Below are 27,972 nucleotides of genomic sequence, written 5' to 3' on the forward strand. Positions count from 1 at the left end.
GTGCTATTAGGCTATTGTTGGTGATATCATCATCAAAGAATTGAGCATTCATCTGAGTTAATATGTGAGGGGTATGATAGCCTACATCAGACCTGTCCGCCGTTTGGTGCAGCAGAGATCGAAGAGAATAGCAGAAATGTAAATACTGTGTAGTATCCGGTTGATTGCTACGGGTAACGGCACTTACCAGGGACACTTTTGCAGCGACAATCACAGCACATTTTCCACAATTGGACTGCATAGGAAACGGTAAATTGCACGTGAGACTCTGATGGTTGTGTTGCTATGAAGCGACAAGCAATAATAGCATCAAATACAAGCCAACAAAAGGACATTCTAACATTCTGTCAACATCTGCCTTTTAATCCGAATGTTATTTTTTGCCTGTCAAAAGATGAAGGAGCGCTTTGAAACGCAAAAACCGGGCTTAAATGTGCAAAAAAATGCAGTGTTTCTCTCTACAACTGGCCCATTTATTTGATTAGAAGCTGCAGTGGGCTAGTGTCTCTGCAACATCATTAACCCCACATGGCGAGGAAGATGTTGGCGGCTCTGCTGATGGTCATAATGTCTTCATCATTCTTCGTCCCCGGGTTTGCCCTCAGTTCCCACTTCGATTTAGGTAAGTTCTAACGAAAATATCACGTGATGGAATCAGAATACCAAGTGCCTTTGAATATAATGTTTGTCTTGCTCGGAAAGAGAATCTTGTCGTTATGTATATTTTCACCATGGCCATCAATGCGTGCATTAGTAGGCTAAAATACATAGGAGCTGACAGTCATTTGTGTGTGTAGTTGCAGAGTGTTTATGTGTGCCTGCGTGAGAGAAACGGAGAGAGCCTTTCCTTGCACCTGTGGGTGAACTTGATTAGTGCATTCAGGGGCGCCGCTTTGGTTTCATTGGGGGGGGGGGGGGGGGCATAACCTGGCTGGGGTTTTTGGGGTCCTCCCCCAGATTGTTGGTCTAAAGCGCATTTCCTACATTTTTACACAATCCAGTATGCCATCCCTATTTAGAACAAAATGTTAGCTAAAATGCACACAGTCGTCCAGCTAGGTAAGAGATCATTATTACATATGTTTAAGTGGTTAATAAGACTGAACTTGATCAAAGGTAATTCAATAATACATATTTTAACCAATAGCTTAACAAATGAACAACTCTTGAAAAGATACAAAGTAATTTGATTGGCAGGTAGCCTAGTGGTTAGAGTGTAGAGTGTAGAGGGTGCAGGTAGCCTAGTGGTTAGAGCCTAGTGGTTAGAGCCTAGTGGTTAAAGCCTAGTGGTTAGAGCCTAGTGGTTAGAGCCTAGTGGTTAGAGCCTAGTGGTTAGAGCATTGGACTTGTAACTGAAAAGTTGCAAGATCGAATCCCTGAGCTGACAAGGTAAAAATCTGTTGTTCTGCCCCTGAACAAGGCAGTTAACCCACTGTTCCTATGCCGTCATTGAAAATAAGAATTTGTTCTTAACTGACTTGCCTAGTTAAATAAAGGTAAAATGTAAAAATAATAATAATTAAGAAATCCTCTATATGAACCCCCCCCCTCAAATATACATGAATACACAGAAACAGAAAATCCTTCATGTAGTTCATCTAAGACTAAAAGTAGTGTAGAGCTTTTTTTACTTGCACACAATATAGCTGTCTCACCTCGTCCTGTCCCTAGGGGTCCACGGCCCTGCAGCGCCCCAACACACCCCACTCAGCTTTAGGATCTTAGTGAAACATTCCTTATTGGTTTGGGGTGAGTTAGGCCAAGGCCAGAGTGACAACCCACAGGACGGCAGACCCCCAGGACCAGGACTGAGCAGCCCGGCAGCTAGGGATTACTGAAACCCGGTATCTAACCTGACGTGGGCATGTTTTCAATACAGACTCCACTCAGTCGTACTTAATTCCACAAAAGCCATCCAGACCTTATGAAAGTTGCCAAGTATACCCTTAATCTAGTAATACATAACTTGACATCATGGGAGGATAACCAACCTTCCAATTAATGGCAATGCATTTCTTAGCCTCTATAAATGCTTGGTTACACAGTTTCTTCAGATAAGAGTCTCCAGTATCAACATCTCCAAGCAAACAAAAACAAGAGGGGAGAATCTGTAGACCTGCTGAGATAAAAAAAAAAAAAAACATATTTTGCCATAATTCAGCCAGACTTCACGACCGTAATTATGCCAATATGTCCCTTTTGTGTTTTACACCTCAAGCAGAGGAATGACATTTCAGAGTGCATCTAATTCAGTTTCACTGACATCTAGTACGTTCCATGGATGGTATTGAACTACAGTCATTTCTGTCTGAGATGATATGAACATGACTGGGTAGTCAAACATATCTGTATCCATTGATCATCATCAATAGCTTCTACCAGGTCTTCCTCACATTTGTTTTTGAAAAGCCTCGATCAACCCTTGATAGTTTGGAAATCAACTTTGGTGGTTTGTCAGACTTGCCTTATAGCATCTGACTTGTTCAGTCTTTGCTGCACAGAGAGAATAAAACATTTAAAAAACTCTCCTCCGTCACAGATGTCTTCCCTGGCTACCTGACCCTGCTGAGACCCCTGTCACCATCTGATCCTCCTAAAATGAGTCATGACAAAGAATTACCATGGTATACATTTATACATTATATTATCCAAGAATAGAATCAATAGTTCAATAATTGAAATGACCGTTATTCCCAGATTTAAACTGCTGTCCTGTAGATACTGTAGGTCTACCCATCAATTCAAGATATTGTTAACATACTGCAAAATTGACCTGAGCTCCATAGACATGAGGGACCTGCGGGTCGGACAGAGATCATTGCTGCGCAGTCGGACAGATGACTTTGAGATGAAAATAGTTTTCTAGTGGAGCGGGGTTGAGAGTTTCAAGTTTCTTCCTGTCCATATCACCAACGAACTACCATGGTCCAAACACACGACTCTACATTTTAATTATCTCTTAAAGAGGAAAGAACCCGTTTGTGAACCATCGAAGAGCTCAAAGGGTTCTTTGAGTCACTATGGTTCCACATAGAACCTTCACCCTTCCCAAAGAACCCTTGAGGAACCCTCTTCGTGTGTGTACACTAAAACCATGAAACGTAACACATTTATAACCTAAACATCAGTGTTTAAAACTTAAACATTAGGCATTTAGTTTTGACAATAAGTGTTCCCATCCTAAACACAGGTTTTTATTTAACTAGACAGGTCAGTTAATAACAAATTCCTATTTACAATGACGGCCTACCCCGGCCAAACCCTAACCTGGACAACGCTGGGCCAATTGTGCGCCACCCTATGGGACTCCCAATCACAGACGGTTGTGACACAGCCTGGAATGGAACCAGGGTCTGTAGAGACACCTCTAGCACTGAGATGCAGTGCCTTATAGCCCATAATATCAAAGTGGGATAATGTTTTTCAAAATGTTTACAAATTAATAAAAAAATTAAAAGCTACAATGTATTGAGCCAATAAGTATTCAAACCCTTTGTTATGGCTTTGCCTAAATAATTTCAAAAGAAAAATGATGCTTAACAAGTCACATAATAAGTTGCATGGACTCTGTGTGCAATAATAGTGTTTAACATGATTTTTAAATGACCATCTCATCTCTGTACCCCACACATTCAATTAGCTGTATGGTTGTTACGCACGCCTCTAAAAAGAGGGAACGCAACTCCCTGCTGCAACTCAACTCTCCGTGAAGCGAAAGAGGTATGGACCGTAGGTGCGAGAAAGGACGACAAAGGCAGAATTTACCGTGACTAGGATTTATTTCCTACACGGTAATATGGGGAAAAGGGGCTGGATGGAACCAAAGGAAATAAAGTAAATATCTAACCTGCCTACCCACTTAACTTACCTAACTTAGCACCACCTGGTGCCCTAACCAAAATACAGGGGGTGGTCCGCCCAGGTCTTACCTAGTGTGCCTAGACATTGAATATACTACGGGTATATGTATGCCCTCGGGCCTCTTGCCTCTTGCCTAAGCACTCCCTAAGTGCCTTCCCCTTCCCCCCTGGGAACAAATGAAACAGAATAATTATTAACAATTTCACAAACACTTTACAACAAAACTGAGTAAACTAACTCAGGCCACTAAAGAAGCTTTGACAAAGCAACAAACACAGAACATATCAAAGCTGCTACCAACAACAACTAACACATTACATACCACACTTTCTGTTAAACAACCAACACTATATCACAATCTAATTCTCCAGCAAAAAAAATCTCTCTCTAATCTTTCTCATGATCTCCCCTCTAACCTTTTCTCCAAAATATTCAATCTCCCTCTAACCTCCTTTTCTGAACAGAACACTGGCTTTTATATCTTCAGGTGGCAATGGTGATTAGAGTCAGCTGCTTCTTGACGAGGGGGCGGAGTCAGCTCCAATCATCAATTAGCCTGGGGTCGACCAATCAGCTGGTTGGGGAGGCTTCCAGGAAGCCATCTCCTGAAACACACACACTCAAATACAACACAGAAACTGGGGAACGTAACAATGGTCCCTCAGTTAAGCAGTGAATTCGAAACACAAATTCTACCACAAAGAGCAGGGAGGTTTTCCAATGCCTCTCATAGAAAGGCACCTATTAGTAGATGGGTAAAAATAAAATAAAAAGCAGACATTGAATATCCCTTTGAGCATGGTGAAGTTATTAAATACATTTTGAATGGTGTATCAATACACCCAGTCACTTCAAAGATGTCCTTTTAGGTGTCCTTTCTAACTCAGTTGCCGGAGAGTAAGGAAACCTCTCAGGGATTTCACTAGGAGGCCAATGGTGACTTTAAAACAGTTACAGAGTTTAATGGCAGTGATAGGAGAAAACTAAGGATGTATCAACAACATTGTAGTTACTCCACAATACTAACCTAATTGACAGAGTGAAAAGAAGAACGCCTGTACAGAATACAAATATTCCAAAACAGGCAGCCTGTTAATTGGCAAAGCAATTAACTTTTTGTCCTAAATTATGTTTGGGACAAATCCAATACAATCCAACACATTACTCAGTACCACTCTCCATAATTTCAAGCATAGTGGTTGCTGCATCATGTTATGGGTATGCTTGTAATTGTTAAGGACTGGGGAGTTCTTTATGTTAAAAAATAAATTGAATGGAGCTAAGCACAGGCAAAATCCTAGAGGAAAATCTGGTTCAGTCTGCTTTCCACCAGATTCTGGGAGATGAATTCACCTTTCAGCAAGACAATAACCTCAAGCGCAAGGCCAAATATACACTGGAATTGGTTACCAAGAATACATTGAATGTTCCTGAGTGGCTGGGTAACAGTTTTAACTTAAATCTACTTACAAAATCTATGGCAAAGACCTGAAAATGGTTGTCTAGCAATGATCAACAACCAATTTGACAGAGCTTGAAGAATTTTGAAAATAATAATGGGCAAATGTTGCACAATCCAGGTGTGGAACGCTCTTAGAGACTTACCCAGAAAGACTCACAGCTGTAATCGCTGCCAAACATGCATCTACAAAGTATTGACTCAGGAGTGTGAATACTTACGTAAATTAGATATTTCTGTATTTCATTTATCATAAATGTGCAAAAATGTCAAAAAAGATGTTCACTTTTTCATTATGGGGTATTGTGTGTAGATGAGTGAGAAAAAACATACATTTAATCCATTTTGAATTCAGGCTGTATCACAACAAAATGTGACATATGTCGAGGGGTATGATTACTTTCTGAAGGCACTGGATATCTCCTAAGTGTTCAGATTTTAAACACAAATGTTCACTTTCCCATCATCCTGTTTTAAAATGTAACTTTCCATGTAACTTTCCATGCCTTTTTATTCAGATCAATCTTAGGAATGTCTGTCACCTTGCCTACATTTCAGCACAACTGAACAGGACATTTGTTTCAAGAAATATTTTCAGTCGTTTGTTGTTACTCAACTATGTTTAAGTTTATTACCGGTAACTATCTGAGTGAAAAAGATGTGGGAGGGGCCTCATTATCATATTTCACAGCATGCTTTACTGCTGGTTGATTTTTTAGAATAGTTTGTTTGAATATCTATGTTTCATCATGCACATTGATTGATTCACTTTTTTTAATGTTTTATTATTTTTATATATTTTTATAAACCCTTCCACCACCACCCCTCTTCGGAGGACAAATATCTTCGTTTTTTTAATAGCTTTTTTGCTACATATACAGTGGGGCAAAAAAGTATTTAGTCAGCCACCAATTGTGCAAGTTCTCCCACTTAAAAAGATGAGAGAGGCCTGTCATTTTCATCATAGGTACACTTCAACTATGACAGACAAAATGAGAAAGAAAATCCAGAAAATCACATTGTAGGATTTTTTATGAATTTATTTGCAAATTATGGTGTAAAATAAGTATTTGGTCAATAACAAAAGTTTATCTCAATACTTTGTTATATACCCTTTGTTGGCAACGACAGAGGTCAAACGTTTTCTGTAAGTCTTCACAAGGTTTTTCACACACTGTTGCTGGTATTTTGGCCCATTCCTCCATGCAGATCTCCTCTAGTGTCACGTTCCTGACCTTATTTCCTTTATTTTGTCTTTGTTTAGTATGGTCAGGGCGTGAGTTGGGGTGGGCATTCTATGTTATGTGTTTCTATGTTGGGTTCAATGTATTAGCCTGATATGGTTCTCAATTAGGGGCAGGTGATTTACGTTTCCTCTGATTGAGAACCATATTAAGGTAGGCTGTTCTCACTGTTTGTTTGTGGGTGATTGTTCCTGTGTCAGTGTTTGTACCACACGGGACTGTTTCGTTTCGTTTCGTTTCATTTCGTTCGTTCGTTCGTGTGTTCCGTCCTGTTCGTGCGTTCATGTGTTTTGTTCTCAAGTTCAGGTCTGTTCACGTCGTTTGTTATTTTGTAGTTTGTTCAAGTGTTTTTTCGTGTTCGTCTTTCTTTATTAAAAGATATGTATTCAACCCACGCTGCGTTTTGGTCCGATCCATGCTCCTCCTCAGACGAGGAGGAAAACAACCGTTACATCTAGAGCAGTGATGTTTTGGGGCTGTTGCTGGGCAACAAGGACTTTCAACTCCCTCCAAAGATTTTCTATGGGGTTGAGATCTGGAGACTGGCTAGGCCACTCTAGGACCTTGAAATGCTTCTTACGAAGCCACTCCTTCGTTGCCCGGGCGGTGTGTTTGGGATCATTGTCATGCTGAAAGACCCAGCCACGGGCTGATGGAAGGAGGTTTTCACTCAAAATCTCACGATACATGGCCCCATTCATTCTTTCCTTTACACGGATCAGTCGTCCTGGTCCCTTTGCAGAAAAACAGCCCCAAAGCATGATGTTTCCACTCCCATGCTTCACAGTAGGTATGGTGTTCTTTGGATGCAACTCAGCATTCTTTGTCCTCCAAACACGACGAGTTGAGTTTTTACCAAAAAGTTATATTTTGTTTCATCTGACCATATGACATTCTCCCAATCTTCTTCTGGATCATCCAAATGCTCTCTAGCAAACTTCAGACGGGCCTGGACATGTACTGGCTTAAGCAGGGGGACACGTCTGGCACTGCAGGATTTGAGTCCCTGGCGGCGTAGTGTGTTACTGATGGTAGGCTTTGTTACTTTGGTCCCAGCTCTCTGCAGGTCATTCACTAGGTCCCCCCGTGTGGTTTTGGGATTTTTGCTCACCGTTCTTGTGATCATTTTGACCCCACGGGGTGAGATCTTGCGTGGAGCCCCAGATCGAGGGAGATTATCAGTGGTCTTGTATGTCTTCCATTTCCTAATAATTGCTCCCACAGTTGATTTCTTCAAACCAAGCTGCTTACCTATTGCAGATTCAGTCTTCCCAGCCTGGTGCAGGTCTACAATTTTGTTTCTGGTGTCCTTTGACAGCTCTTTGGTCTTGGCCATAGTGGAGTTTGGAGTGTGACTGTTTGAGGTTGTGGACGGGTCTCTTTTATACTGATAACAAGTTCAAACAGGTGCCATTAATACAGGTAACGAGTGGAGGACAGAGGAGCCTCTTAAAGAAGAAGTTACAGGTCTGTGAGAGCCAGAAATCTTGCTTGTTTGTAGGTGACCAAATACTTATTGTCCACCATAATTTGCAAATAAATTCATAAAAAATCCTACAATGTGATTTTCTGGATTTTTTTCCCTCATTTTGTCTGTCATAGTTGAAGTGTACCTATGATGAAAATTACAGGCCTCTCTCATCTTTTTAAGTTGGAGAACTTGCACAATTGGTGGCTGACTAAATACTTTTTTGCCCCACTGTACATACATGTTACATACACATTTTACATACGTGGTACTTTTATATAAAGCAATCACATTACCAATAATACATTACCAATTATAAACTCTTTAATCCCAACCCTCAGCCACTCTCAGCCCATCCCAGCTGTCACCATAGACCACCCTCATTTGGATTCCATGTGCCATATATTTTTCAATTGTGCTGTGATGTTTTACAAAATGTTTGAACCTTTCCACTCATATATTATAAACAGACTGTGAGCTAAAGATGAAAAACTTTCCTACGAGTATTAATATATTATTTATTGACTGACTATGTTTTTCCAGATCACCCAACACTGCTATTTGGAAGGTTCATGTTAAGTGCATGTTGTGATTTTTTTAACCATTCCTAAACCTGTGACCAGAAACAAAGTACCTAGGGGCAATACCAGAATAAATTATCTGTTGATTCTGTCTCTTCTATTCATAATATTATTAACAAATATAATAACATTTTTAAACATTTTTTCCTTAAATAAAGAATGTTTTTTTATTCATCAGAATATTTCAATTTATCCATAACATTTGTTGTAATATTTTTTTCTCTCTTTTGCAGAAGTTCCCCTGACATACCTGACCAATATTGAAAGCTCAATGCCCCTTTTGCTTAAAATGTTTTCAGAATACTCAAATCTTAGGATATAACGTGAAAATAATAAACATAATAATGGCTATAGGAAGAAAAATACATATAATAACTATCATGGCACTAGGCGAGACTCAAATACAGACACAGGAGGCAGATGGTTGGAGTTTAAGATGTGGAAAACAAGATGAACTGGCACAGAGAGACAGGAAACACAGGGATAAATACACTGGCACAGAGAGACAGGAAACACAGGGATAAATACACTGGCACAGAGAGACAGGAAACACAGGGATAAATACACTGGCCCAGAGAGACAGGAAACACAGGGATAAATACACTGGTACAGAGAGACAGGAAACACAGGGATAAATACACTGGTACAGAGAGACAGGAAACACAGGGATAAATACACTGGCACAGAGAGACAGGAAACACAGGGATAAATACACTGGTACAGAGAGACAGGAAACAAAGGGATAAATACACTGGCACAGAAAGACAGGAAACACAGGGATAAATACACTGGCACAGAGAGACAGGAAACACAGGGATAAATACACTGGCACAGAGAGACAGGAAACACAGGGATAAATACACTGGCACAGAGAGACAGGAAACACAGGGATAAATACACTGGCACAGAGAGACAGGAAACACAGGGATAAATACACTGGCACAGAGAGACAGGAAACACAGGGATAAATACACTGGCCCAGAGAGACAGGAAACACAGGGATAAATACACTGGTACAGAGAGACAGGAAACACAGGGATAAATACACTGGTACAGAGAGACAGGAAACACAGGGATAAATACACTGGTACAGAAAGACAGGAAACACAGGGATAAATACACTGGTACAGAGAGACAGGAAACACAGGGATAAATACACTGGTACAGAAAGACAGGAAACACAGGGATAAATACACTGGTACAGAGAGACAGGAAACACAGGGATAAATACACTGGCACAGAGAGACAGGAAACACAGGGATAAATACACTGGTACAGAGAGACAGGAAACACAGGGATAAATACACTGGTACAGAAAGACAGGAAACACAGGGATAAATACACTGGTACAGAGAGACAGGAAACACAGGGATAAATACACTGGGGAAAACAAGTGACATCTGGAGGGGGTGGAGACCATAACGAGGACAAGTGAAACAGATCAGGGTGTGAAAATAACTCATGATCTACAACAATCCTTCAAATGGACAACAACAAAATATGAAGTACTTAGGATGCTTAATAAGTGACAACAAACAACAAATACATAAAGATAACTCTATTCCATTACTCAACAATATGAAAGCAGATCTAATTAAATGGAACAGTCGTTCCCATACATCTTACAGGTAGAATAAACCTCTTCAGAATGGCTGCCAAAGTTTTTATATATTATTTCCTACCGTAGTCATTATTTTAAGTATACTCGGTCATAACAGACTTTATGTGGGCAAATAAAATGTATAGATTAAAAAGGAACGTTTTACGTCTTCCTAAGTCTGAGGTTGGTTTTAACCTTCCGGACTTGGAATTGTATCAACCCAGGACTTTTACTTGCCAGATTTAGTTAAATCCACTAAAGAGGAACAATGGGTACATAGTGAAGATGTGCATGCTCATCCCCAGAGTCTTTTCACGTGTCTATTTTCAAAGGATAAAGCTAAGAACATGAACAACTTTGTAGTTACGAACACTATAACAACATGGAAGAAAATGAAACGTATTCTACAAGAACCAACATCTCTCCCTAAAAACACAACCCTTATGGAACAATCCTTGGATAACTTTTCACAATTCACCGACTGACCAATGTAGATTTAAACAAAAAATACATGCAACTTAAAATCAATACATTTTCATTTGAAATCTTTTTGGACATCAGAGCAATCTTGAGGGAATTCTATTTGATTTAACCAGGTCAACCCTTAGGCGGCTACCCTGCTACGTTAAGGGTTAGACTGAGGTAGGAGATAACCCTACCCTGTTAGATTAAGGGTTAGACTATCTCCTACCTCAGTCTAACCCTTAACCTAGCAGGGTAGGGTTGAGGTAGGAGATAACCCTACCCTGCTAGGTTAAGGGTTAGACTGAGGTAGGAGATAACCCTAGCCTGCTAGGTTAAGTGTTAGACTGAGGTAGGAGATAACCCTACCCTGCTAGGTTAAGGGTTAGACTGAGGTAGGAGATAACCCCAACCTGCTAGGTTAAGGGGTAGACTGAGGTAGGAGATAACCCTACCCTGCTAGGTTAAGGGTTAGACTGAGGTAGGAGATAACCCTACCCTGCTAGGTTAAGGGTTAGACTGAGGTAGGAGATAACCCCAACCTGCTAGGTTAAGGGGTAGACTGAGGTAGGAGATAACCCTACCCTGCTAGGTTAAGGGTTAGACTGAGGTAGGAGATAACCCCAACCTGCTAGGTTAAGGGTTAGACTGAGGTAGGAGATAACCCTACCCTGCTGGGTTAAGGGTTAGACTGAGGTAGGAGATAACCCTACCCTGCTGGGTTAAGGGTTAGACTGAGGTAGGAGATAATCCTACCCTGCTCGGTTAAGGGTTAGTGGTATGAGATGAAGGTAGCCTGCAGGGGATTTTCTGGAGGAAGCTTATTGGAGGATGTATTGTCTGTAGTAGAGTTATCAGATCAGGCAGAGTAAAAGCAGGAGATTGAATTAATAAATGAATGACCAGCAGCTAAGATTATTTGTGATTTTCTACATGAAAACTTCTTATACTAAATCACCTGTAAGTGTATTGAAGTTCAAGCAAATATTTTAAATTAATACCTTATCTCGCCTCCCAGAACCAAATCAGCTACTCGATTTAGATTTACTCGATTTAACATTATAATGTTAACACTGTCACGGGAGAGAGACTTGTGAATTGTTGGTGCCTGCATTACAGTAGACAAGGTTTTATTCAATGAAGGAAGTGCTGTTGTTGTTAAACTCAAGTGAGTTTTGTCCCAGATCATTTCCTGTCTTTAGCATTGCCTTCAAGTTGTTCCCATGGTGACCAGGCCTCCCCTTCCTCCTGGCACCTGAGACATGACAAGACCAAGGGCACAATAACTCTAACGCAACAATAACAAGAATGGAGTCTTCTCAAGAAACCTTGCTTCCTCTTGGAGCTCACAATTCCAAGTGGTTGTGGCTGTGTTGATGGCATGTGAATTGATTTGGTCCATGGATGTTCAGCTGTGTTTAGCAATGTTAGCAGGAGATGTGCAGTATGGCCTATATTGGCCATCTCTCTCTGGAGATGTGAAATGAATGACACAGTGAAAATAAGTTTCAGTTGTTTTTCACATTCTCGCTCTCCATTCTCTCTCCATTCCCTCTCTCTCCATTCTCTCTCCATTCTCTCTCTCTCTCTCCATTCCTCTCCATTCCCTCTCTCCATTCCCTCTCTCCATTCCCTCTCTCTCCATTCCTCTCCATTCCCTCTCTCCATTCCCTCTCTCTCCATTCCCCCTCTCTCCATTCCCTCTCTCTCCATTCCCTCTCTCCATTCCCTCTCTCTCCATTCTCTCTCCATCCTCTCTCTCTCTCTCTCTCCATTCCTTCTCTCCATTCCCTCTCTCCATTCCCTCTCTCTCCATTCCCTCTCTCTCCATTCCCTCTCTCCATTCTCTCTCTCCATTCTCTCCATTCTCTCTCTCCATTCTCTCTCTCCATTCTCTCTCCATTCTCTCTCTCCATTCTCTCTCTCCATTCTCTCTCTCCATTCCCTCTCTCTCCATTCTCTCCATTCCCTCTCATTCTCTCTCTCATTCTCTCTCTCCATTCTCTCTCCATTCTCTCTCATTCTCTCTCTCCATTCTCTCTCTCCATTCTCTCTCTCCATTCCCTCTCTCTCCATTCTCTCCATTCTCTCTCTCCATTCTCTCTCTCCATTCTCTCCATTCTCTCTCCATTCTCTCTCATTCTCTCTCCATTATCCCTCTCTCCATTCCCTCTCTTCGTTTGTCTTGTCATCACTGGTACTGTCCTATAGGTAAAATGACTTCCATAGTAATTTCTCCCCTTCAATAAGTTTTCATACTTTAGCTAAATAAAATAAAAAATAAAAAACAGACAAGATCCTCAGTTGCTAAAGCATAGCGCTTGAAACCCCAGGATAGTGGGTTCCAAAAATAAATGTGCGTGTGACTGTACAAGTCGCTTTGGATAAAAGCGTCTGCCAAATGACATATATACAGTAGAAGAAACTGGCACCTTGTGACTGGTCATTCGTGTGTATCTCACTGGCCGTCAGTCTCATTGGCTTTGTCCCGAATTACACTCTATTTCCTATATAGGGTACATAGACAAAAGTAGTGCACTAAGTAGTGAAAAGGGTGCCATGTGGCACGTAGCCTCTGACTCTTATCACATACTCCCTCCAGATGTATATCCCTTTAACATTAGTGAGATCGGATGGATTTTAGAGGGATATTTTCCCTATACTGTGTCTTCACCATATGTCTTTGTGTGTAGTGCCATACTGCAGAAAGGACTGCATCTCTGTCTGCATGATGCAGTGTACATGAACCCTCAGCTTGTAATGTCGTCCAGATCAACAATCTCACCAGTTTTATTGTCGAAGGGAGGGAGGGAGGGAGTGATGGAAGGAAAGAATGGGATAATTGGGAGAGAGAAGGCTGAGAAGGGGTACAGGGAATAACAGGGATTTAGTTAGAGGATGTGTAAGAGAACGAGCAGATACATGTACATTACACAAAACAATACTGCTTCTAAATAGTACCAGATACATAAACATTACACAAAACAATACTGCATCTAAATAGCACCAGATACATAAACATTACACAAAACAATACTGCTTCTAAATAGTACCAGATACATAAACATTACACAAAACAATACTGCTTCTAAATAGCACCAGATACATTTACATTACACAAAACAATACTGCTTCTAAATAGCACCAGATACATAAACATTACACAAAACAATACTGCTTCTAAATAGCACCAGATACATAAACATTACACAAAACAATACTGCTTCTAAATAGTACCAGATACATAAACATTACACAAAACAATACTGCTTCTAAATAGTACCAGATACATAAACATTACACAAAACAATACTGCTTCTAAATAGCACCAGATACATAAACATTACACAAAACAATACTGCTTCTAAATAGCACCAGATACATAAACATTACACAAAACAATACTGCTTCTAAATAGTACCAGATACATATACATTACACAAAACAATACTGCTTCTAAATAGTACCAGATCCATAAACATTACACAAAACAATACTGCTTCTAAATAGTACCAGATACATATACATTACACAAAACAATACTGCTTCTAAATAGTACCAGATACATTTACATTACACAAAACAATACTGCTTCTAAATAGCACCAGATACATAAACATTACACAAAACAATACTGCTTCTAAATAGTACCAGATTGGGGTTATTTGACTTGTAGCCATAGCGGAACCCTTTTTGGTGCTATATATAGACCCTTACATAACTATTTCCTAAGGTTCTATAAAGAACCGTTAATAAAAGTTTCTATATGGCACCAAAAAAGTGTTCTGATATGATTACAACCCCTATTGGCGCATTGGGAAAGAGAGATGGAAGGAAGAGAGAGAGAGAGAGGGGAGGATAGATGAAGGGAAAGAAGAGAGAGAGGGGAAGATAGATGAAGGGAAAGAAGAGAGAGAGGGGAAGATAGATGAAGAGAAAGAAGAGAGAGAGGGGAAGATAGATGAAGAGAAAGAAGAGAGAGAGGGGAAGATAGATGAAGGAAGAGAGAGAGGGGAAGATAGATGGAAGGAAGAGAGAGAGGGGAAGATAGATGAAGGGGAAGAAGAGAGAGGGGAAGATAGATGGAGGGAAAGAAGAGAGAGGGGAAGATAGATGAAGGAAGAGAGAGAGGGGGAGATAGATGAAGGAAGAGAGAGAGGGAAAGATAGATGAAGGAAGAGAGAGAGAGGGGAAGATAGATGAAGGGAAAGAAGAGAGAGAGGGGAAAGATGAAGGAAGAGAGAGAGGGGAAGATAGATGAAGGAAGTGAGAGAGGGGAAGATAGATGAAGGAAGAGAGAGAGGGGAAGATAGATGAAGGAAGAGAGAGAGGGGAAGATAGATGAAGGAAGTGAGCGAGGGGAAGATAGATGAAGGAAGAGAGAGAGGGGAAGATAGATGAAGGAAGTGAGAGAGGGGAAGATAGATGAAGGAAGAGAGAGAGGGGAAGATAGATGAAGGAAGAGAGAGAGGGGAAGATAGATGAAGGAAGAGAGAGAGGGGAAGATAGATGAAGGAAGAGAGAGAGGGGAAGATAGATGAAGGAAGAGAGAGAGGGGAAGATAGATGAAGGAAGAGAGAGAGGGGAAGATAGATGAAGGGAAAGAAGTGAGCGAGGGAAGATAGATGAAGGGAAAGAGGGATTGAGTCTGCCCTCCCTCTTCCCTTGTCCTGTGCTGTAACGTTACAGTTACATTTCCTGGCTTGGCACTGTGGAGGGTTGATGACATCATGCTTTGAGCGAGCAGCAGCAGCAGGAAGCAAAGGTTGATGGGGGTTTTACTGACAGTTTTGGCAGGTGTCCCAGACAATCCTCCAGGTTTTCCATTTCACATTTCTCAGTGACCGGTCGGATGGAGGAGAGACGGAAAGAGAAGCAGGGTGTTTAAGCTGGTTCTTACACCCCAGCTGGACATCTCTCTCTCTGGGCAGGCAGTGGCTGAGGCACCTGGGTCCCCACAGAGACAGGAAGTAGAGGTCTAGGTAAGACCGGTGGGGATGGGGTTGACAGTCTGCTCTCTTGTCAGAGACGTAACAATAGAGCCATCTGAAGAGGCATATTGGTGGAGAGGAAGCAGCCCTGTTAGGGTGAGGTTGTTCTGTTATCTAAGGCTCCGACTGACCAGAGAAGGGCAGTATTTCTGTTACATGTATTTGAAATATGTATTTACATTTCTTCTGAGTATTTCGTAATTGGTATTACACTGGGCTGAAAACTACACTCCAATGTATTTTGTAACGAAACACTTTTGAGAGCCCGTCATTTGTTCTTTCAAAATACAAAATACTTTTCTATACCTTTTCTTTATAGTGGTCCACCAATTTGTGTCCCCCTTTCACCCTGCATTGGTATCAGAAGTCTGATGGCACTATGGTGTGATAAGAGCATTTGCTATATTAACTAAATATAAATGGATACTGTATGTAAAAATGGACAACTGCAAAGCATGCTGAGTATTATTCTAATGACCACTGACAAAAACATGGTTTTGTCTAGAAGGGATACAACTTTTGTCAAAATTGACTTTACTGATCAGGTTTAGGAGTTATTATGCAGCAGGTTAGAATAATTAATCTAGCAGGTTAGGAGAATGAGGTTAAAATGAATCCCATCTAGACATGACCCTAAAACAGGCCAATAATACTACCCAGTGTGCTTTGCAGTTCCGTTTGGGATTTTCATATATATACATTTACATGTTGGTCATTTAGCAGGCACTCTTATCCAGAGTTTATTTTGATACATTGATCTTTACGGTATTCTGTAATTGTATTTTGTAACTTTTGGCTATCCCGGTCACTGACTGTAACCCAGTTGTTTGTTATGAAGGACAGGACAGTAGTCACCGGACAGGACAGTAGTCACCGGACAGGACAGAAGTCACCGGACAGGACAGTAGTCACCAGACAGGACAGAAGTCACCGGACAGGACAGTAGTCACCGGACTAGTCACCGGACAGGACAGTAGTCACCAGACAGGACAGTAGTCACCGGACAGGACAGTAGTCACCAGACAGGACAGAAGTCACCAGACAGGACAGAAGTCACCGGACAGGACAGTAGTCACCGGACAGGACAGTAGTCACTGGACAGGACAGAAGTCCCCGGACAGGACAGTAGTCACCGGACTAGTCACCAGACAGGACAGAAGTCACCGGACAGGACAGTAGTCACCGGACAGGACAGTAGTCACCAGACAGGACAGAAGTCACCGGACAGGACAGAAGTCACCGGACAGGACAGAAGTCACCGGACAGGACAGTAGTCACCGGACAGGACAGTAGTCACCGGACAGGACAGTAGTCACCAGACAGGACAGTAGTCACCAGACAGGACAGAAGTCACCGGACAGGACAGAAGTCACCGGACAGGACAGTAGTCACCGGACAGGACAGTAGTCACCAGACAGGACAGAAGTCACCGGACAGGACAGAAGTCACCGGACAGGACAGTAGTCACCGGACAGGACAGTAGTCACCAGACAGGACAGAAGTCACCGGACAGGACAGAAGTCCCCGGACAGGACAGTAGTCACCGGACTAGTCACCGGACAGGACAGTAGTCACCGGAGAGGACGGTAGTCACCGGACAGGACAGTAGTCACCGGACAGGACAGTAGTCACCGGACAGGACAGAAGTCACCGGACAGGACAGTAGTCACCGGACAGGACAGTAGTCACCGGACAGGACAGTAGTCACCGGACAGGACAGTAGTCACCGGACAGGAGGGGAGGGGAGAGGAGTCAAAGGACAGGGGTGGGAGAGGAAATGAAAGAGGAGAGGAATCACTGGATAGGGGTGTAGGAGGAGAGGAGAGACGAGAGGGGAGAGAGGAGAGAGGAGAGGAATCACTGGATAGGGGTGGGGTAGGAGAGGAGAGAAGATAGAGGAGAGAATAGAGGAGAGGAGAGGAATCACTGGATAGGGTAGGGGAGGAGATAAGAGAGGGGAGAGGAGAGGAGAGAGGAGATGAATCACTGGATGGGACAGGGGAGGGGAGGAGCAGTATCATTGGACTTTGGTAAACAAACTGTACTAGCTACTGTCTATTGATGTGGTAATGATTTGACTGGAAGAGAAAGGACATTGTATTAGTAATGTCAGAACATTGTAGTAAATAGATAATGTCATGGCATTGACAAGCTTTTCATGTTGCAGTAAGTGTACTGCTCGTTCATGTTATTTAAATGGATACTGGTCTTAAACTATATCTGTAAGCATACCATAGTTAAACACAGCAACATCTGTTGTTGAGATGTCTATTGAGTGACATCACCACTGATTTCTCGATTACCCTTGGGGGATTTCAAGTATATAGTGTTGACTAACTCATTTGTTTTTGTGTATTATTTTTTTTTTTACATGTTTCAAGCTGCAGGATTTGTTGTGCTTTAATCCCAAAACCACTCTCTGTTTAACAACCGAAAGTGTTTCAAGAGAGGTTGCTGCAATGATGCTTCAGATTGCTAACTGCCTGAGCGCTCTGTGGGGGGCCCTATGCTGTGTGTGTGTGTGTGTGTGTGTGTGTGTGTGTGTGTGTGTGTGTGTGTGTGTGTGTGTGTGTGTGTGTGTGTGTGTGTGTGTGTGTGTGTGTATAACAGAGGCGTGGGATGGTAAAATAAATTGGAGAATAATCCATTGAGATAGCAGGAAAACCATTCCATTTCACATTCATGTCCCAGGTGAAGAGAACAGATTTGAATCATTATAGCCTAATTAACATTACTCTATTAGATTCACATTATTATCTGATACGCAGGTCCTTTATCTCTCTCCTACATCAACAGTAGCACAAGTGTACAGAACCAGCCAACGCTCTGTGGAGAAGGATAGGAGAGAGACAGAGAGGCACCTTGCTTTTACGCCTTGAAGAAAGAAACCCAGTGATTCACAAGCGTGTTAAAACAGGAGTGTTAAAACAGGAGTGTCAAAACAGGAGTGTTAAAGCAGGAGTGTTAAAACAGGAGTGTCAAAACAGGAGTGTTAACCAGGAGTGTTAAAACAGGAGTGTCAAAACAGGAGTGTCAAAACAGGAGTGTTAAAACAGGAGTGTCAAAACAGGAGTGTCAAAACAGGAGTGTTAAAACAGGAGTGTTAAAACAGGAGTGTTAAAACAGGAGTGTCAAAACAGGAGTGTCAAAACAGGAGTGTCAAAACAGGAGTGTCAAAACAGGAGTGTTAAAACAGGAGTGTTAAAACAGGAGTGTCAAAACAGGAGTGTCAAAACAGGAGTGTTAAAACAGGAGTGTCAAAACAGGACTGTTAAAACAGGAGTGTTAAAACAGGAGTGTTAAAACAGGAGTGTCAAAACAGGAGTGTTAAAACAGGAGTGTTAAAACAGGAGTGTCAAAACAGGAGTGTTAAAACAGGAGTGTTAAAACAGGAGTGTTAAAACAGGAGTGTCAAAACAGGAGTGTCAAAACAGGAGTGTTAAAACAGGAGTGTCAAAACAGGAGTGTTAAAACAGGAGTGTTAAAACAGGAGTGTCAAAACAGGAGTGTCAAAACAGGAGTGTTAAAACAGGAGTGTCAAAACAGGAGTGTTAAAACAGGAGTGTTAAAACAGGAGTGTTAAAACAGGAGTGTTAAAACAGGAGTGTCAAAACAGGAGTGTTAAAACAGGAGTGTTAAAAAATAGTGGAGTGTGCTTTAAAACCGTAATCGGACAGTTTTGTTTTATCATGTTATGAGGGTAGATTATCAAAATGTAGCATCTCACAGTCAGATTTGTGATGGGAACGGGCTATTTTTAAGAGGCTTTTAAAGAGGGCTTAGGGAAAACATTGCGCTTGTTTTTTGAGAGAGAGAGAGAGAGAGAGAGAGAGAGAGAGAGAGAGAGAGAGAGAGAGAGAGAGAGAGAGAGAGAGAGAGAGAGAGGATAGCTGTAGCTAGCGCCCTGACCCACAAATAGACAGCGTGTGTTAGCCTTGGTTGTGTTTCGGACAAGCCATGTCATCCAGATTTTTTGGTTTCTGTTATAACTAGCAGCAACCAGTGTGGACTGCAGAGGAGTTTTTACCTCAACTGACTTTGTGTTTCTTGTTTTATCTCCCTAATCTCCTAAATGATTGCCTCTGTTGGTAGCATTTAGCCTCACAGAGGCAGTAGGTGTACTGTCGATAGCACCTAGCAAAACAGTCACAGGTGGCAATACTGTTGATAGCACCACAGGAGCACAGTCCTAACATGGGACAGACTGCTCATATCACTGGTACCCTTGAGCCATGGCGTATTACCACACTGCTGCTTCAGCCCTGTGGAATTGGATGGACGGTAGAACACGGTGGAGGCTAGGTCTTATCAGTCCGAAGGACGGCTAACTGCAACTTTCACAGCATTACAACATGAGCATGTCAACGAGTCACCTGTGTTGAGCTGGTGAGTTGATGTCAAGCATGTCTTTCACATATCCCTCTGCTGGTTGACACTGATGATTTGGTAAATATAGCTTGTGTGTGTGACAGGGCTGACAGGGAGTGCTGGGCTCCACCTGTGTTGGTATTTCAGCACCATGGACAGCTGCATGCAGTAGAAACAGCTAGGGGGGCAGTCAATGGAGAGACATTCAAACTGCTCTGCTTCATGTTTCAATAGATTTAACTGGAGAACATTTAAGAATACATGTTCCTGCTGAGATACTCTGTTTCCTCTATAAACAACAATAACAAAAAAAAACGTAAAGACAAAGCGACTTCAACAACAAGATGGCCTCCAGAGAAGATGGCCTCCAGAGAAGATGGCCTCCAGAGAAGATGGCCTCCAGAGAAGATGGCCTCCAGAGAAGATGGCCTCCAGCCGATTGTTTTTTTGTTCTTTTATTTGCATTGTTTGTAACTTATTTTTTAACTTATTTTGTACATGACCGCGACGAGCCCGACGTGAAGGATACACTGCTTCCTTGGGAACAGGCCCCGATCCCCGTGATCTGCATGAAGAGGAGGTGGAGAAAGAGGGCCCGAAGGTCAGGCTGCCTTCTGAGAATTCGTAGGCGATCTAATAAACCCCCACTTCCCTCCATTCTGCTAGCAAACGTGCAATCTTTGGACAATAAAATCGACGAATTATGTGGAAGATTAAAGTACCACAAAGACATTAAAAACTGTAACATCTTATGTTTCACGTAGTTGTGGCTGAACGACGACAATATCAACATACAGCTGGCTGGTTATACGATGTACCGGCAGGATAGAACAGCGGCGTCTGGTAAGACAAGGGGCGGCGGTGTACGATATCTAAGGAAGTCTCGAGCTATTGCTCGCCTGAGGTAGAGTAGCTCGTAATAAGCTGTAGACCACACTACCTACCGAGAGAGTCTGTATTCTTTGTAGCTGTTTAAATACCACCACAGTCAGAGGCTGGCACTAAGACAGCATTGAATGAGCTGTACTCTGCCATAAGCAAACAAGAAAACGCTCACCCAGAGGCGGTGCTCCTAGTAGCCGGGGACTTTAATGCAGGGAAACTTAAATCAGTTTTACCTCATTTCTTTCAGCATGTTAAATGTGCAACCAGGGGGAAAATAACTCTGGACCACCTATACTCCACACACAGAGACGAATACAAAGCTCTCCCTCGCCCTCCATTTGGCAAATCTGACCATAATTCTATTCTCCTGATTCCTGCTTACAAGCAAAAATTAAAGCAGGAAGCACCAGTGTCTAGATCAACAAAAAAGTTGTCAGATGAAGCAGATGCTAAGCTACAGGACTGTTTTGCAAGCACAGACTGGAATATGTCGTCCCCACAGTGACCGTACGTACATACCCCAACCAGAAGCCATGGATTACAGGCAGCATCCACACTGATCTAAAGGCTAGAGCTGCCGCTTTCAAGGAGCGGGACTCTAACCCGGAAGCTTAAGAAATCCCGATATGCCCTCCGACGAACCATCAAGCAGGCAAAGCTTCAATACAGGACTAAGATCGAATCGTACTACACCGGCTCTGACGCTCGTCGGATGTGGCAGGGCTTGCCAACCATTACAGACTACAAAGGGAAGCACGGCCGAGAGCTGCCCAGTGACACGAGCCTACCAGACGAGCTAAATTACTTCTATGCTTGCTTCGAGGCAAATAACTCTGAAACATGCATGAAAGCACCAGCTGTTCCGGAAGACTGTGTGATCACGCTCTCTGCAGCCGATGTGAGTACGACCTTTAAACAGGTCAACATTCACAAGGCCGCAGGGCTAGACAGATTACCAGGAAGTGTACTGTGAGCATGCACTGACCAACTGGCAAGTGTCTTCACTGACATTTTCAACCTCTCCCTGTCCGAGTCTGTAATACCAACATGTTTGAAGCAGACCACCATAGTCCCTGTGCCCAAGAACACAAAGGAAACGTCTGTAGCCATGAAGTGCTTTGAAAGGCTGGTCATGGCTCACATCAACACCATTATCTCAGAAACCCTAGACCCACTCTGACTACAGCTCAGTGTTCAAATCAAATCAAATGTATTTATATAGCCCTTCTTACATCAGCTGATATCTCAAAGTGCTGTACAGAAACCCAGCCTAAAACCCCAAACAGCAAGCAATGCAGGTGTAGATGCCCGTGGCTAGGAAAAACTCCCTAGAAAGGCCAAAACCTAGGAAGAAACCAAGAGAGGAACCAGGCTATGAGGGGTGGCCAGTCCTCTTCTGGCTGTGCAGGGTGGAGATTATAACAGAACATGGCCAAGATGTTCAAATGTTCATAAATGACCAGCATGGTCAAATAATAATAGCAGCACGGCCAGGTGGACTGGGGACAGCAAGGAGTCATCATGCCAGGTAGTCCTGAGGCATGGTCCTAGGGCTCAGGTCCTCCGAGAGAGAGAAAGAAAGAGAGAAAGAGAAAATTAGAGAGAATATACTTAAATTCACACAGGACACCGGATAAGACAGGAGAAGTACTCCAGATATAACAGACTGACCCTAGCCCCCCGACACATAAACTACTGCAGCATAAATACTGGAGGCTGAGACAGGAGGTGTCAGGAGGGGTCAGGAGACACTATGGTGTTCAACACCATAGTACCCTCAAAGCTCATCTATAAGATAAGGACCCTGGGACTAAACACCTCCCTCTGCGACTGGATCCTGGACTTCCTTACGGGCCGCCCCCAGGTGGTAAGGGTAGGTAACAACACATCTGCCATGCTGATCCTCAACACAGGGGCCCCTCAGGGGTGCGTGCTCAGTCCCCTCCTGTACTCCCTGTTCACTCATGACTGCATGGCCAGGCACGACTCCAACACCATCATTACATTTGCTGATGACACAACAGTGGTAGGCCTGATCACCAACAACGACAAGACAGCCTATAGGGAGGAGGTCAGAGACCTGACCGTGTGGTGCCAGGACAACAACCTCTCCCTCAACGTGATCAAGACAAAGGAGATGATTGTGGACTTCAGGAAAAAGAGGACCGAGCACGCCCCCATTCTCATCGACGGGGCTGCAGTGGAGCAGGTTGAGAGCTTCAAGTTCCTTGGTGTCCACATCACCAACAAACTAACATGGCCCAAGCACACCAAGACAGTCGTGAAGAGGGCACGACCAAACCTATGCCCCCTCAGGAGACTGAAAAGATTTGGCATGAGTCATCAGCTCCTCAAAAGGTTTTACAGCTGCACCATCGAGAGCATCCTGACTGGTTGCATCACTGCCTGGTATGGCAACTGCTCGGCCTCCGACCGCAAGGCACTGCATAGGGTAGTGCGAACTGCCCAGTACATCACTGGGGCCAAGCTTCCTGCCATCCAGGACCTCTATACTAGGCGGTGTCAAGAGGAAAGCCCTAAAAATTGTCAAAGACTCCAGCCACCCTAGTCATAGACTGTTCTCTCTGCTACCGCACGGCCAGCGGTACCGGAGCGCCAAGTCTAGGTCCAATAGGCTTCTAAACAGCTTCTACCCCCAAGCCATAAGACTCCTGAACATCTAGTCAAATGGCTACCCAGACTATTTGCACTGCCCCCCCCCCCCCCCTCTCACTCCCTCTTTTCACCACTGCTAATCTCTGTAGGTCATCTATGCATATTCACTTCAATAACTCTACCTACATGTACATGCTACCTCAAATAACCGGTGACCCCACACATTGACTCTGTATATAGTCTCTCTATTGTTATTTCACTGCTGCTCTTTAATTACTTGTTACTTTTACCTCTCATTTTTATCTGTATTTTTTTTAAACTGCATTGTTGGTAAGGGGCTCCTAAGTAAGCATTTCACTGTAAGGTCTACATCTGTTGTATTCGGGGGCATGTGACTAATAACATTTGATTTGATTTGAACAGCTCAAAATGGCTTCCGGTTTCAGTCACAGTGTAATGTCTGCTCCGCGGTGTACTGAACCTCCTTTGGTATAAAACAATGTGTGGGCTTCTCAAATGAAACACAATACATTAAAGCAGCCCATTATATTCTACCCTGTCCATGGGAATTACAGAGGGGTCTCTGGAATAATGTAATTTTCTGATGCATTTAAATCTCCCAGCCAGCCTGAGGGGCCTGGCCATTAACAATATGTAGTTTGTATCCCAAATGGCACCCTATTCCCCATATAGTGCAGTATTTTTGCCCAGGGCTCATAGGGAATAGGGTGCAATTTGGGATGCTGCCATTGATTGTCTCACAGACAGAGAGGTAGAATTGACTTCCAGTGTGTTATGATGTAGTCTCTGTTTTGCAGACTGAACACTAGAGCCTGATAAACAGTAGATCATCATTAGAGTGGACAAGACACTACAGAACATTACACTGATTGACTGACTAGTATCACAAGATTAGATCAATATATTTCATTGCTTCTTTCTCTCTCAGCTTCTATTTATTTATATTTCTTTCCCTTCTCTCTCTCACTCTCTCACTCTCTCACTCTCTCTCTCTCTCTCTCTCTCTCTCTCTCTCTCACTCTCTCTCTCTCTCTCTCTCTCACTCTCTCTCTCTCTCTCTCTCTCTCTCTCTCTCTCTCTCTCTCTCTCTCTCTCTCTCTCTCTCTCTCTCTCTCTCTCTCTCTCTCTCTCTCTCTCTCTCTCTCTCTCTCTCTCTCTCTCTCTCTCTCTCTCTCTCTCTCTCTCTCTCTCTTTCTCAATTCAATTCAATTTAAGGGCTTTATTGGCATGGGAAACATATGTTTACATAATAAACAAAAGTGAAATAAACAATTAACAAATTAACAGTGAACATTACAAAAGAATAAAGACATTTCAAATGTCATATTATGTGCAAATATGGCCATACATTTGGCAGCTCAGTTTCCACCTCATTTTGTGGGTGCACAGAGGGGGTGGGTGCCCCCCACCCCCTCTGTCTCCATCTCCCCCCACCCCCTCTGTCTCCATCTCACCTCTCCCTCTGTCTCCATCTCCCCCACCCCCTCTGTCTCCATCTCCCCCTCTCCCTCTCCCTCCATCTCCTCCCCTCGCTCTGTCTCCACCCCCCCACCCCTCTGTCTCCATTTGTCAGCCAGGGCTCAGTGTGATTCTGTCAGCCAGGACTCAGTGTGATTCTGTCAACCAGGGCTCAGTGTGATTCTGTCAGCCAGGGCTCAGTGTGATTCTGTCAGCCAGGGCTCAGTGGGATTCTGTCAGCCAGGGCTCAGTTGGATTATTTCAGCCACGGTTCAGAGGTTAAGTGGCTGAGGCTGAGGCTGAGACTGAGGCTGAGACTGAGGCTGAGTCAGACTGAGCCTGAGACAGGCTGAGGCTAAAACAGGCTGAGGCTGAGACTGAGGCTGAGCTGAGTCTGAGGCTGAGACAGACTGAGCCTGAGACAGAGACAGGCTGAGGCTGAAACTGAGACTGAGATAGACTGAGGCTGAGGCTGTGACTGAGGCTGAGACTGAGGCTGAGGCTGTGACTGAGGCTGAGACAGGCTCAGGCTGTGACTGAGGCTGAGACAGGCTGAGGCTGTGGCTGATACTGAGGCTGAAGCTGAGGCCGAGACAGACTGAGTCTGAGACTGAGGCTGAGACAGACAGACTGAGAATGAGGCTGAGAATGAGGCTGAGACTGAGACAGGCTGAGGCTGTGACTGAGGCTGAGGCTGAGACAGGCTGAGGGAGTGTATGAGAGGATCAGAGAGAGTGGGAGAGAGGAGAGGGAGAGGGGGTGAGAGGAGAGATAGGGAAGCAAAGAGAGAGAGAGTGGGGGGGAGGCTGAGACTGAGGGAGTTTAGGAGGGATCAAAAAGAGAGAGGGAAGACGGGGAGAGGGAGAGAGACTGGAAAAGCTAAAGACAAGGACAGAAAGGAGACTGAAGGTGTTTCTCAGTATCCCTACTACTATGCTCCACACTCTCATGCTCCGAGTGCACTCCCCCGAGGTCGTTCTCTTGAGTACGGAGAGTGTGTAGAACGCATAAAACAATACACTTGAGAAGCACTCGCACTCCCCCTCCTGTGTTACCTCCAGCTGCGTCTCTCCTCTCCCCCTCCTGTGTTACCTCCAGCTGCGTCTCCCCACTCCCCCTCCTGTGTTACCTCCAGCTGCATCTCCCCACTCCCCCTCCTGTGTTACCTCCAGCTGCGTCTCCCCACTCCCCCTCCTGTGTTACCTCCAGCTGCGTCTCTCCTCTTCCCCTCCTGTGTTACCTCCAGCTGCGTCTCCCCACTCCCCCTCCTGTGTTACCTCCAGCTGCGTCTCTCCTCTCCCCCTCCTGTGTTACCTCCAGCTGCGTCTCCCCACTCCCCCTCCTGTGTTACCTCCAGCTGCATCTCCCCACTCCCCCTCCTGTGTTACCTCCAGCTGCGTCTCCCCACTCCCCCTCCTGTGTTACCTCCAGCTGCGTCTCTCCTCTCCCCCTCCTGTGTTACCTCCAGCTGCGTCTCCCCACTCCCCCTCCTGTGTTACCTCCAGCTGCGTCTCCCCACTCCCCCTCCTGTGTTACCTCCAGCTGCGTCTCCCCACTCCCCCTCCTGTGTTACCTCCAGCTGCGTCTCCCCACTCCCCCTCCTGTGTTACCTCCAGCTGCATCTCCCCACGTCCCCTCCTGTGTTACCTCCAGCTGCGTCTCCCCACTCCCCCTCCTGTGTTACCTCCAGCTGCGTCTCCCCACTCCCCCTCCTGTGTTACCTCCAGCTGCGTCTCCCCACTCCCCCTCCTGTGTTACCTCCAGCGGCATCTCCCCACTCCCCCTCCTGTGTTACCTCCAGCTGTGTCTCCCCACTCCCCCTCCTGTGTTACCTCCAGCTGTGTCTCCCCACTCCCCCTCCTGTGTTACCTCCAGCTGCATCTCTCCTCTCCCCCTCCTGTGTTACCTCCAGCTGCATCTCCCCACTCCCCCTCCTGTGTTACCTCCAGCTGCGTCTCTCCTCTCCCCCTCCTGTGTTACCTCCAGCTGCATCTCCCCATTCACTGAACCTTCTTCCAGCCAGACGAAAAAATATATGCACAAATCAAACGTTTTACTTCATAATTATCAGCTAGATATATGTGATTTGCAGTAATCTAGCTAGTCAGCTGGTTACACAGGCAAAGATGACCTAAAACTAATGTTACGTAAGGTAGCTAGTTAGACTTTTCTACTTATTATGGGCTTTGTGCGTAATTGTTTTAACGTGTTTGCGTCATATTTCCATGCATACTTTCCTTCAGAATATGTACCAACGGAGTACATATTCGAGAAGTTCCATCCGTGTGCCATTTCACATACTTTGATTTGGATTCATACTCTGACCATCCCATGCTCCAATTTGCGTGCTCGGAGAACGGTAGTACGCATTTTGAGAAACACCTAGAGAAAGGCTGAGGTACCATAATGGGTAGAGAAGACACAACGCGCAGAGAGAAGAATACAGAAATGTGGCCTACTCTTCAGGGAGAATGGGGCGGACCACTGTCGGCATGTGAGAGGGTGAATGAACATTGACCAGTGGGGTGGCCTTGAAGGTCAGTGTCACGGGGTCTATAAGGTCAGTGTCATTTGACCTGTCGTCACGAAGATGACGGAAGGCGTGTCAGAGCCGTAGACGTTCCCTCACAGTGGTGGCCATGGTAACGCTGATTTCTCAGTTTCTCAGAATCAACCGCCTCATTGATAAATATTACATTCAGAAGGAAGAGGTAGGAGCCTGTGATTGGCTGTTAAAGGTCTCTGCTTGTTAAAGCGCTCATTGTTCTGATTTGCCATAGCATAATGACACGTGTGTCTTTTGCATTTGAGGTCATTATGGTGTGTGTGTGTGTGTTGTTCATTTTATCAGCCATGGAAGGGGGTATGGTGTGTGTGTGTGTGTGTGTGTGTGTGTGTGTGTGTGTGTGTGTGTGTGTGTGTGTGTGTGTGTGTGTGTGTGTGTGTGTGTGTGTGTGT

The 27,972-nt window shown here is 44.0% G+C and overlaps 1 protein-coding gene across 1 annotated transcript in view; it reads left to right on the forward strand.

Annotated features, from left to right (window-relative positions):
* Window positions 1-528: 528 nt before the first annotated feature.
* LOC120029353 (serine/threonine-protein kinase LMTK1-like) overlaps window positions 529-27,972 on the forward strand; it is a 109,450-nt gene continuing 82,006 nt past the window's right edge. The window contains exons 1-2 of the mRNA XM_038974583.1: window positions 529-622; window positions 26,113-26,967. Coding sequence (XP_038830511.1) covers window positions 529-622; window positions 26,113-26,967 — 949 coding nt within the window. The remainder of the gene's footprint in view (window positions 623-26,112; window positions 26,968-27,972) is intronic.

This window comes from Salvelinus namaycush, chromosome 35 (genome assembly GCF_016432855.1).
Source record: "Salvelinus namaycush isolate Seneca chromosome 35, SaNama_1.0, whole genome shotgun sequence".
NCBI classification, from domain to species: Eukaryota; Metazoa; Chordata; class Actinopteri; order Salmoniformes; family Salmonidae; genus Salvelinus; species Salvelinus namaycush.